Here is a 12,943-nt window from a genome sequence, read left to right on the forward strand (position 1 = left end):
AGAATCTGCCCCAGCAGCCCTCATATGCAATGACAGAAAGGAAAGATAACTGTCTTTAAAACTCCCATAAAAGAGAGATAATTTAAAAAGAGTGAGAGAGAGAGAGAGAAAATGAATAATGGGAAACCCACAGCATTCATTGATGGCAATCCTGGAATACTCTGGAATAGAACCAGTGTAGGCTCTTGGTCTTGGCCATGGATCATATTCCTGAACAGTTGCTTCAACCTCTGAGAGAATTTCCTTTAAGCATTTTCCTCATAGTTCTCCCCTCTGGGAAGTTTTTCCTCATCCATTATTTTCCAAGCTCCATCTCAGAATGGTGTTTGGGAGACTTTTCTTAGAAATTCACAACCCTTAAAGCTCACCTCTCATTTGTTTGGGGTTGGAGGTATCGAAGTAGTTTTGTTTTAAGAGTCATGGGACATTGCAAGTCAGATTGGGTTTCGATGGTAACATTATTCTCTCAAAACTTGGTGACTTTGGTTCTCATTGGTTCCTACTGATACCATGTGCAACCAACCACATGGAACCAAAGATCCTATCTAGACTTCATTTTTAGGGCTGATGACCTTTTTCTATTGGCCACAGCATAATACTTTAGCCCATAAAATAGGACTACTGACTTGAGGTAATTTCCAACAATGTTCTGTTTGGAAGGTTTAATCTTATCTTTACTAGGAGATCATTGCCTTTGCCTAGTTAGATAGTGGTCTTTACTTACTGTGGCTGTCATTTTTAAGCCACTATTTATAAACTGTTCAGTTAGAAGCAGTTTTATTTTTGATCCTGTAAGACTCCAAATTACAATGATCTCTTTGAACACCCATGGTAATAGCAGTAGCATTCTCCAAAGCCAACAGGTATGGGGCGCCTGGGTGGCTCAGTGGGTTAAAGCCTCTGCCTTCGGCTCGGGTCATGATTCCAGGGTCCTGGGATCGAACCCCACATCGGGCTCTCTGCTTGGCAGGGAGCCTGCTTCCTCCTTTCTCTCTCTGCCTGCCTCTCTGCCTAGTTGTGAGCTCTGTCTGTCCAATAAATAAATAAAATCTTAAAAAAAAAAAGCCAACAGGTAAAAACAACCCAAGTGTCCACCAGTGGATGAATGGATAAACAAAATGTGGTCTACCCATACGATGGAATATTATTCTGTCTTAAAAAGGAAATTTTGGGGGTGCCTGGGTGGCTCAGTGGGTTAAGCCGCTGCCTTCGGCTCAGGTCATGATCTCAGGATCCTGGGATCGAGTCCCGTGTCGGGCTCTCTGCTCAGCGGGGAGCCTGCTTCCTCCTCCTCTCTCTCTCTCTCTCTCTCTCTGCCTGCCTCTCTGCCTACTTGGGATCTCTCTCATTCAAATAAATAAATAAAATCTTTGAAAAAAAAAGGGGAAATTTTGGCACGGGCTACAACACGGATGAACTATGATGACATTATAAGCCCATCACAAAAACTATCTCACTTATGTGTGGAATCTTTAAAAAAAAAAAAAGTCAAATTCATTTAAACAGAGAGTTCAAAAGTTGTTGGTTGTCATTGGTTGGGGATGGGAAACAGAAGTAAGGAGAGTTGGTAAAAGGGAACAAACTTTCAGTTACAAGATGAATAAGTTATAAGATGAATGGGTAACATGATGACTGCTACAAAAAAGTTGTTGATGATGATAAAGGATAAAAAGAAAAATATTGGTCAGATCTCCCCTGAATCATTCAAAGGTATACTGTAGCCCAAAGTGAGAAGTTACGTAAATTCTACTTGAGCACTAACTGGAGTCCATGAACCCAAATGTCCAGATCTTATCTAGAAAACTCTTGAATCCTGCAATAGAGGTTAGCATGTCCAAGTGTTAAGGTCAGGGTTCCAATACTAGTTTTGTGAGATCTTGTACAAGATACTTAATCTCTCTAAGCTTCAGTTTCCTCATATGCCAAAAAGGAATGATCATTAATATATCTATCCTATGGAATTATTGCAAGGATTCAAAGAGATAGCTAAAGTTCCTGAAACATAGTGCTCACTATTTACTAACTAAAAACACTCTTAAGCATTGCTTAGTAAGTATATGAAATTATTCTTATGAACAAACAGATCTTTAACATAGGTGAGTTAATATACACATACAGTAAATAGGAAAAGGTACCTCAAATACCATTAAGTTTAAGACTGCTGGACTCTGTGGTTTTGTATGGATTGCAGAGGAGATCTGAGAAAGTCCATGAATTACTAAAGAACATTGGCTGTGGCCAAATGAGTCGAGTGCAAAGGCAGTTATAACTTGTTTTCCTCTTGTCAATATCACCTTGTGATGCTTCCAGTTATTCAACTAGAAAACACTTACTGAGTGCCAGCTACCTTTCAGGCCCTATGTAAGGTAGCAGGGCCCCAGAGAGGAAAACATTGTTCACGTTGTCATGGGGAAAGCAGGCTGAGGGAGAAGTTCTCAATAAACAGGTGAGATATCCTGTTGTTATGATAGTCACATCCAGTCAACAAGCAGCTCTGTCTATTACGTTTGTAGAGCAGGAAATAAAATCATCATCAATAAAATGAAATGCTGGGGTGCTTGGGTGGCTCAGTTGGTTAAGCATCTGCCTTCGGCTCAGGTCATGATCCCAGGGTCCTGGGATTGAGCCTCGCATAGCATCCAGCTCCCTGCTCAGCAGGGAGCCTGCTTCTCCCTCACCCTCTGATGCCTCTGCTTGTGCTCTCGTTCACTCTGTCAAATAAATAAATAAAATCTTTTAAGAAAACAAAATGCCATCTTGCCTTATGATCTAGATGGAAACAGGCATGGCGTGGTGCATAAACAATGAATCTTGGAACACTGAAAAAATAAAATTAAATTAAAAAAAAATCATCAAAATGTTTAATCAAAGTGAAAAATTACGATGAGCAAAGTGCTGCCAGTGATGCATTTAGTACTAAAAGACCATGTCACAGGGATTCAGGAAAGTTTCCCCAGGAAAGAGATGATAAAGTTGAGATGTGAGATATTAGAATGTTGGATGCAGAGTGAGGGAGAAGAGAGTGTTCCAGGAGAGAAGATAGTGTGTACAAAGTTCTGGAGGGAGGACAGAGGAGGACTGGAAAAGTGGCCAGTGGCAGAGTGGCCAGGATGGTCTGGACAAGGAAGAAGCATCCAGATCATTATAGGGACTTTTAAGCCCCATGAAGGCTTTAGAACTTACTCTATGAGCAACAATTTAAAGTTTTGAAGCAAGAAACTGACATAGTCCAATTTTATGTGTGAATGTATTTGCATGTGTAAACAAAGGGGAAAATGTAATTTATATAAAATAGAATTCAGAGATCATAAGTGAAGATATGTCTGAGTAACCAACCCCCAAAACAAGATGCAGAACATTATGAAATTATGTTCATTAGCAAATTCCCCTTTGCCAATTTCCAGCCCATAATCAAATTTGTTTGTTTACTCTGGCAACAATATAGAGAATGGGTAAAGGGATTGGGGGCAAGAATTGATGGGACTCTACTTGGGTAAGTAGCAATGGGATGAAGAGAAGAGAAGGAGCTCAATAAAAATCTGGGAGGTAAAGTTGGTATCTGCAAAGGAATAGGGGGAGGAGCAGTATGGAACGTCCCACAGATTGCTGGGGCTTGAACAGTTGGAGAGATGCTTAACAAGCCTGGGGATGAAGGATCTGAAAGACTTTCCAGAAGAGCTGGTGTGCAGGCTGGGTTTTGCAAAATCCATGAGAGTTAGCCAGGTGAGGGAAGTGAAAATTACATTTTAGAAAAGAAATGATAAAGGAAAATCTCAGGGAAGATCCTAGGAATGAATAGAGATGGGCACACCTGGATCTAGCTTCTCCTTAAACATACCCCAAGACATTTTAGTTATGTGCAACAATAAAATCTCATTTCTAAGCCTGTTTGAGTTCCTGATGTAACAAAGAGAGTTGTGACCATAAAGAGAAAATTGAGAGGGATGGGAAAGGAGATGAGAAGGAGCTCTGGGTCTGGCATATCGAGACCCAGCCCAGCACTACTTGGGAAAGAAGTCAAGGAAAAGCATCAGAGTGTCCAGGCATAGAGGCTGGCCTGCATCACTTACCCCAGGACTATAGACAGGGACAGCACCCACCGAGTAACACTAGACTTGGGGACTGATTCCTTCAAACACCTGCATCGGGATTCTACCCCACAGAAGCCCTGAGACCCTGTGATCCACCTCAAATCTAATAAGTAGCAGAGCTACCCGTCATCCTTTCTCAGGGAAGAGACAGCACAACAGCACACCCCAAGCTGGGGACAGAGGAGACATATTCGTTTCATGAATTTGGAAGTCATTTTCTATGGATGGACATTAAAGTCATGCAACTGGAAAAAAAATCCCTTAAGAATACATGAGCTGTGAACATTATGCTGAGTGAAAGAAGCCCATCACAAAAAGGCAAGTACATGTGATTCTGCTTATATGAGGTATCCAAAGTAGTCACCCTCATAGAGTCAGCATATAGAATGGTGGTTTCTAGGGTCTAGGAGAGGAGTATGGAGGTTTGCTCATCAATGGATATGTTGTTTCAGTTACACAAAGTGGATAAGTTCTAGAGACCTACCATACATCATACTGCCTGTAGTTAACAAGACTGTCTTATGAACTTAACAATGTATTGAGGGTAGATCTTGGGTTAAGTGCTACCATATTAGAGTTTTTAAAAAGAATATGTGGCTTAGAAGGATAACAGGGTAAGATAGAGCAATGGACAACACCAACATGTAAGGAAAAAATAGAGGAAAAGAAGTCTTCAGAGAAGGCAGCGAGGAGAAGGATAGAGAGATCCTTAGGGAGAAAACAGTTCATGGAGGGTGGAAGAATGGGGTAATTGGGTGATGGGCATTAAAGAGGGCACTTGAGTTTGACCCGCGCCATTGTTCCAAAGTCTAAGCCGCGCGCGCGCGAAACTCTTCCCCGGACAGAGGCGCGCAAAAGCCCAGCCTGCGGCTTACGGACCAGCGCCCCGTTCTCAATGCCCCAGACGCGCGCCCGACCCACAGCCGCCTCTGAAAAGAGGTGCGCGCAAGCCGGGCACTCCCAGCCCAGGCCGGCGGCAAAATCTCAGTGTGCGATCGCTGCTTGGAAACTCTCTGGCGGTCAGGAGCTCCCAGACAGCCGCCACTGCCTTGGCTTTGGGGACGAGCAAAAGATCCTGCGCCCCCAGGGTCTGCAACTTGGAACCTGCACTGCCAGCGTCCAAGGGGGAATTTATTCAGCTTCTGCACCCAGACTGAGGCTTCTCTCTGAGACGGAGACCAGGAAGTGTTCCAGGGTGCACCTTGACTGCACCAGAGTTGATACATCCAGCTACATCTGTTCAGTCTTCTCCCACCAAAATGACTAGGAGGAGGAATGCCCAACAGAAGAAAAATACAGAGGATGGACCTTCTGCAACAGAGCTAACGGCTATCAACATAGACAATATGTCGGAAAGAGAATTCAAGCTAACAATTATCCAGGCAATAGCTAGGTTGGAGAAAGCCATGGATGACCAAACAGAACTGATTAGGGCCGAACTGAAAGCGACCAGACAGGATGTTCACAATGTTAGGGCGGAGCTTAAAGCTACCAGGGAGGAGGTCCACAATGCTCTCAATGAGTTCCAATCCAATCTAAACTCTCTCAAAGCTAGGGTAACTGAGACAGAAGATAGAATTAGTGATCTGGAAGACAAACAGATAGAGAGAAAGGATCAAGAGGAAGCCTGGAACAAACAGCTTAGATCCCACGAAAGCAGAATTAGGGAAATAAATGATGCCATGAAGCGTTCCAACATCAGAATTATTGGAATTCCTGAAGGGGAGGAGAAAGAAAGAAGTCTAGAAGATATCGTGGAACAAGTCCTTCATGAAAATTTTCCGAATCTCGCGAATGAAACCAGCGTTCATGTACTAGAGGCTGAACGGTCTCCACCCAAGATTATACACTCCAAAAAAACATCACGACACCTGATAGTCAAATTGAGAAATTATAATTGTAGGTATAATCTCTTGAAAGCTGCCAGGGCAAAGAGGCTCCTTACTTACAGAGGGAAGCCCATCAGAATAACGTCAGACCTGTCCACAGAGACCTGGCAAGCCAGAAGAGGCTGGCAAGATATATTCAGGGCACTAAATGAGAAGAACATGCAGCCAAGAATACTTTATCCAGCAAGACTGACATTCAAAATGGATGGAGAGATAAAGAGTTTCCAAGACCGGCAAGGCTTAAAAGACTATGCAACCACCAAGCCGACACTGCAGGAAATATTAAGGGGGGTTCTATAAAAGAGGAAAAATCCCAAGAATAGCATTGAACAGAAATATAGAGACATTCTACAGAAAGAAAGACTTCAAAGGTAACTCGATGTCAATAAAAACGTATCTATCAATAATCACTCTCAATGTGAATGGCCTAAATGCACCCATAAAACGGCACAGAGTTGCAGATTGGATAAAACGACAGGACCCATCCATATGCTGTCTACAAGAGACCCATTTTGAACCTAAAGATACACGCAGACTGAAAGTGAAGGGGTGGAGAAGCATCTTTCATGCCAATGGGACTCAAAAGAAGGCTGGGGTAGCGATTCTCATATCAGATAAATTAGACTTCAAACTAAAGACTATAGTCAGAGATACAGAAGGACACTACATAATCCTTAAAGGGACTATCCACCAAGATGATCTAACAATTGTAAATATCTATGCTCCCAATATGGGAGCATATTACTTAAGAAAACTGTTAATCAAGATAAAGAGTCATATTGATATGAATACACTAATCGTAGGAGATCTTAACATGCCTCTTTCAGAATTAGACAGATCATCGAAGCAGAAAATCAATAAAGAAACAAGAGCATTGAATGGCACATTGGACCAGATGGACCTCATAGATATATACAGAACATTCCACCCTAAAACAGCAGAATACTCATTCTTCTCAAGTGCACACGGAACCTTCTCCAGAATAGACCACATACTGGGTCACAAATCAGGACTCAGCCGATACCAAAAGACTGAGATTATTCCCTGCATATTCTCAGATCACAATGCTTTGAAACTGGAGCTCAATCACAAGGAAAAGTTCCGAAGGAACTCAAACACCTGGAAGCTAAAGACCACCTTGCTTAAGAATGCTTGGATCAACCAGGAGATCAAAGAAGAACTGAAACAATTCATGGAAACCAATGAGAATGAAGACACTTCGGTCCAAAACCTATGGGATACAGCAAAGGCGGTCCTAAGGGGAAAACATATAGCCATCCAAGCCTTGCTCAAAAAAATTGAAAAATCCAGAACACACCAGCTGTCTCTACACCTTAAAGAACTGGAGGATCAACAACAAATCAAACCAACTCCACACATAAGAAGGGAAATCATCAAGATTAGAGCTGAGATCAATGAGGGAGAAACCAGAGATACAGTAGAACGTATCAATGAAACTAGAAGCTGGTTTTTTGAAAGAATCAATAAGATCGATAAGCCACTGGCTACACTAATCCAAAAGAAAAGAGAGAAATCCCAAATTCATAAAATTATGAATGAAAAGGGAGAGATCACAACTAATGCCAAGGAAGTAGAAACAATCATCAGAAGTTATTACGAACAGTTATATGCCAATAAGCTTAGCAACCTAGATGAAATGGATGCATTCCTGGAAAAATATAAACTACCAAAATTGAACCAGGAAGAAATCGACAACCTGAATAGACCGATATCTAATAACGAGATTGAAGCAGTGATCAAAAATCTCCCAAAAAACAAGAGCCCAGGACCTGACAGATTCCCTGGGGAATTCTACCAAACCTTCCAAGAAGAAATAACACCTATTCTCCTGAAGCTGTTTCAAAAAATTGAAGCAGAAGGAAAACTTCCAGACTCTTTCTATGAAGCCAGCATTACCCTGATCCCCAAACCAGGCAAGGACCATACCAAAAAGGAGAATTTCAGACCAATATCACTGATGAATATGGATGCTAAGATTCTCAACAAGATCCTAGCCAACAGGATCCAACAACACATTAAAAAGATTATCCACCATGATCAGGTGGGATTCATCCCTGGGCTACAAGGATGGTTCAACATTCGTAAATCAATCAATGTGATACAACAAATTAATATGAGAAGAGAGAAGAGCCACATGGTCCTCTCAATTGATACAGAAAAAGCATTTGACAAAATCCAACATCCGTTCCTGATTAAAACGCTTCAAAGTATAGGGATAGAGGGAACATTCCTGAACCTCATCAAATCTATCTATGAAAGACCCACAGCAAATATCATCCTCAATGGGAAAAAGCTTGCAGCCTTCCCATTGAGATCAGGAACAAGACAAGGATGCCCACTTTCACCACTCTTGTTCAACATAGTATTAGAAGTCCTAGCAACAGCAATCAGACAACAGAGAGAAATAAAAGGTATCCAAATTGGTAATGAAGAAGTCAAACTCTCTCTCTTCACAGATGACATGATTCTTTATATGGAAAACCCAAAAGACTCCACCCCCAAACTACTAGAACTCATACAGCAATTCAGCAGCGTGGCAGGATACAAAGTCAATGTGCAGAAATCAGTGGCTTTCTTATACACTAACAATGAAAATACAGAAAGGGAAATTAGAGAATCGATCCCATTTACTATAGCACCAAGAACCATAAGATACCTGGGAATAAACCTAACTAAAGAGATAAAGGATCTATACTTGAGGAACTATAGAACACTCATGAAAGAAATTGAAGAAGACACAAAAAGATGGAAGACCATTCCATGCTCTTGGATCGGAAGAATAAACATTGTTAAAATGTCTATACTGCCTAGAGCAATCTATACTTTTAATGCCATCCCGATCAAAATTCCACCGGCATTCTTCAAAGAGCTGGAGCAAATAATCCTAAAATTTGTATGGAATCAGATGAGACCCCGAATCGCTAAGGAAATGTTGAAAAACAAAAATAAAGCTGGCGGCATCACCTTACCTGATTTCAAGCTTTATTACAAAGCTGTGATCACCAAGACAGCATGGTACTGGCATAAAAACAGACACATAGACCAGTGGAACAGAGTAGAGAGCCCTGATATGGACCCTCAACTCTATGGTCAATTAATCTTCGACAAAACAGGAAAAAAGATACAGTGGAAAAAAGACAGTCTCTTCAATAAATGGTGCTGGGAAAACTGGACAGCTATATGTAGAAGAATGAAACTCGACCATTCTCTTACACCGTACACAAGGATCAACTCAAAATGGATAAAAGACCTCAACGTGAGACAGGAATCTATCAGAATCTTAGAGGAGAACATAGGCAGTAATCTCTTTGATATCAGCCACAGCAACTTCTTTCAAGATACGTCTCCAAAGGCAAAGGAAACAAAAGCGAAAATAAACTTCTGGGACTTCATCAAAATCAAAAGCTTCTGCACAACAAAGGAAACAGTCAAAAAAACAAAGAGGCAACCCACGGAATGGGAGAAGATATTTGCAAATGACAGTACAGACAAAAGGTTGATATCCAGGATCTATAATGAACTCCTCAAACTCAACCCACACGAAACAGACAAACACATCAAAAAATGGGCAGAAGATATGAACAGACACTTCTCCAATCAAGAAATACAAATGGCTATCAGACACATGAAAAAATGCTCATCATCATTAGCCCTCAGGGAGATTCAAATTAAAACCACATTGAGATATCACCTTACACCAGTTAGAATGGCCAAAATTAACAAAACAGGAAACAACATGTGTTGGAGAGGATGTGGAGAAAGGGGAACCCTCTTACACTGTTGGTGGGAATGCAAGTTGGTGCAGCCTCTTTGGAGAACAGTGTGGAGATTCCTCAAGAAATTAAAAATAGAGCTTCCCTACGACCCTGCAATTGCACTCCTGGGTATTTACCCCAAAGATACAGATGTCGTGAAAAGAAGGGCCATCTGTACCCCAATGTTTATAGCAGCAATGGCCACAGTCGCCAAACTATGGAAAGAACCAAGATGCCCTTCAACGGATGAATGGATAAGGAAGATGTGGTCCATATACACTATGGAGTATTATGCCTCCATCAGAAAGGACGAATATCCAACTTTTGTAGCAACATGGACGGGACTGGAAGAGATTATGCTGAGTGAAACCAGTCAAGCAGAGAGAGTCAATTATCATATGGTTTCACTCATTTGTGGAGCATAACCAATAGCATGGAGGAGAAGGGGCGTTAGAGAGGAGTAGGGAATTTGGGTAAACTGGAAGGGGAGGTGAACCATGAGAGACTATGGACTCTGAAAAACAGTCTGAGGGGTTTGAAGTGGCGGGGGGGTGGGAGGTTGGGGTACCAGGTGGTGGGTATTATAGAGGGCACGGCTTGCATGGAGCACTGGGTGTGGTGAAAAAATAATGAATACTGTTTTTCTGAAAATAAATAAATTGGAAAAAGAAAAAACAAAAAAAACCAAAAAACAAACAAACAAACAAAAAAAAAGAAATAATCAAATCTTAAAAAAAAAAAAAGAGGGCACTTGATGTAATTGAGTACTGGGTATTATATGCAATTGATGAATCCCTAAATTCTATCCTGAAATTTATAATACACTATTTATTAACTAATCTGATTTTAAATAAAGCCAAAAAAAAGAAAAGAAATGAAATGAAATGAAGTCAAGAAGCATCAGCCAAGGATGATGAAGATGAAAAGGGATCCATTATGAAGGAACCACACGTTGAAAAGGGACACCCTCCATGAGATAAACAAGAATGCAAGGGTTGCTGAAAAGAGAATGGGTAAAGTTGGCATGAGGAGCCCGAGGCCTCATGGGAAGGAAGGGCACCACTTCCCCATCCCTTTGTCCCTAGTAATTTGCAGGAGTGTAACTAAGTGGCCCTAACCAAGTTCTTCCTCATGGAAGAAAATGTAGTAAGGCCCTGAAGTCCATGAGGGTAGCAAAAGTGGGTCATGAAACCCACCCAGCATGATGAAGCCATGGGTCTGATAGGAATAATGACTTTTAATGGTTAAAGTGGTGGATGCTGGAAACTTGGGAACTCTTACTTCTTCCCTGGCACAGGGTAAAGCTATGACCTGTGAGTTCTCACTTCGGGCCAGAAACTCCCTTGCTAGGCCCGAACCAAAAGAGACAATGATGTCTAGGAAGGTACCAACCAATGGAGGCAGCCCCATGATCAGATGGCTCAGCTCCCAACCCCAAGAGAAGAGACTCAATCCCTACTCATCTTGGCTGTGGCTGCTTGGGCACTGAACTAGAGGATACCCCTACAAACCTGTTTTCTGCACCCTGAAGAGAAGTCAGCATGCAGGAAACTGGAAGTCACAGATACTTCTGGCCAGCTAAGAAGAATGAATCTAAGACCAGGCCTTGATTGGAGGAAAGTCAATGAAGACATGAAGACAACAACTCCATGAAAACATGGAGACAAATCCTTGACTGTGAAAGGAAGGAGAGAAGTGGGGATTGGGTTAAAGGAGATGTAGGATGGGGGACATTTGTGAGCGTTCACAGGAAAGCATGAGAAAGCTCACCACCTGTGAGTAGAGGTTGGACATTGTAGGAAATGGATCAAGACCCATGAAACAGGTGTGGGGGAATGAAACCCAGAACCCAGCTGGAGAGGAGGGGCCATGAGGAAAGAAGCCTGGAAAAAGCCACCTCAAAGCAGGTCTTCATGACCTCACAAAGCTGGCACACTCACCTCCAGGGTTCCAGAAACTCTGAGTCAGTCCTGGCTAGGTCTCCTAGCAACTGGATGCAGGGACCATGGCACTCTTAACACCACAGGGAGTAAAAAAAGTCTTCCAATTTCAGGTGAAGAGAAAAGACAGCTTTTAAAAGAGTTTTCTCAGATTGGTAAAATGGTGTGCTGTGTGTTTGAGAAGTGGCCCCTCAATGGTTCTTCCTCAAGGTGTCTACCTTGGACATGACTCCTATCCTAGCACACCACCTATGAGCCCTCCAATCAGTTTGTGTCAGCTGGAATGCCAGGCCAAAGTCTTAGCAGCCTTTGGAGCTTGGAGGTTGTTTTCCCAGCCTACAGGAACAGAGCCTGGCTGGAGCAAAGGAGGAGACAAGCACAAAGACTCTGTACCTTCCTCTACTCTGAGGAGGGCCAGGGAGAACCCTGGGGCTTGTTACCATGGGATGCCACCTCTCACCAGATAAACTCAGGGCCCTGTGAGCCTTTTGGGCTTGTATGCCAATGTGTGTGGTTGTGTGTGTGTGGTTGTGGGGTGAGGGGTGGAGGGGGTTCTTGCTTTAATGCCGGGAGAGGGCAGATTTTGTTGATTTCTTAGAGCCAATTCTGAGGCCAAAAGACATGAGCAAATGGGGATGGCCTTGTGGAGTAATGAGGACCAAGTGCAGGACCTGGAGTTCTCTGCAATCTCATTGCAGAAAAGGGTTGTCCACAGAGGTGTCTCAGGGGACTGCTGTAGAGATCAGGCAAGAGGACCCCAAGCACAGATTAGCTTCTGACCTGCAGTCATGAGTTGATGGGCAGGCACCAGGTAAAGGCTTTCTTGGTGGGGTCTCCCTCCCCATCCTGGCATGTGCTCTTACCAGCAGCTGGAGATCTCCCAGGCAGCTCTGATTCCCCCAGCCAGAGCTGCAACACTCCCATTTTTGGTGGGTCTCTACTTCATGCTGCACCTTGACTTACCCCGTCTTTAAAAGGCACTTGCTTCTCCTACATCTGTTGACGTTCTACAGGAAACTTTCTGGAAAAGCAAAACAAACTCTCAGGTGAATTGGGTTCTTACAGTTAGGACTCTGATCAAGCTCCCCCCTGCCCCCGGACTAGTCTACTAAAATGCCTGAATTTTCACCAAGTAAGACACATTCCTTCTCCTACAGCATAACCTCACCAAGCCTCTTTGCAGTCATTTGCAGTTTAGCATAAATTTCATTATCAGATCAATACCTCCGGGACAGCTAGTTGAGAAT

The 12,943-nt window shown here is 42.6% G+C and overlaps 1 protein-coding gene across 1 annotated transcript in view; it reads left to right on the forward strand.

Moving 5' to 3' along the window:
* Positions 1–11,740: 11,740 nt before the first annotated feature.
* Positions 11,741–12,943, forward strand: part of C11H8orf74 (chromosome 11 C8orf74 homolog) — a 35,828-nt gene continuing 34,625 nt past the window's right edge. Inside the window, exon 1 of the mRNA XM_044268077.1 lies at positions 11,741–11,809. Coding sequence (XP_044124012.1) covers positions 11,762–11,809 — 48 coding nt within the window. The 5' untranslated portion in view covers positions 11,741–11,761. The remainder of the gene's footprint in view (positions 11,810–12,943) is intronic.

The sequence above is a fragment of the Neovison vison genome, chromosome 11 (genome assembly GCF_020171115.1).
Source record: "Neovison vison isolate M4711 chromosome 11, ASM_NN_V1, whole genome shotgun sequence".
NCBI classification, from domain to species: domain Eukaryota; kingdom Metazoa; phylum Chordata; class Mammalia; order Carnivora; family Mustelidae; genus Neogale; species Neogale vison.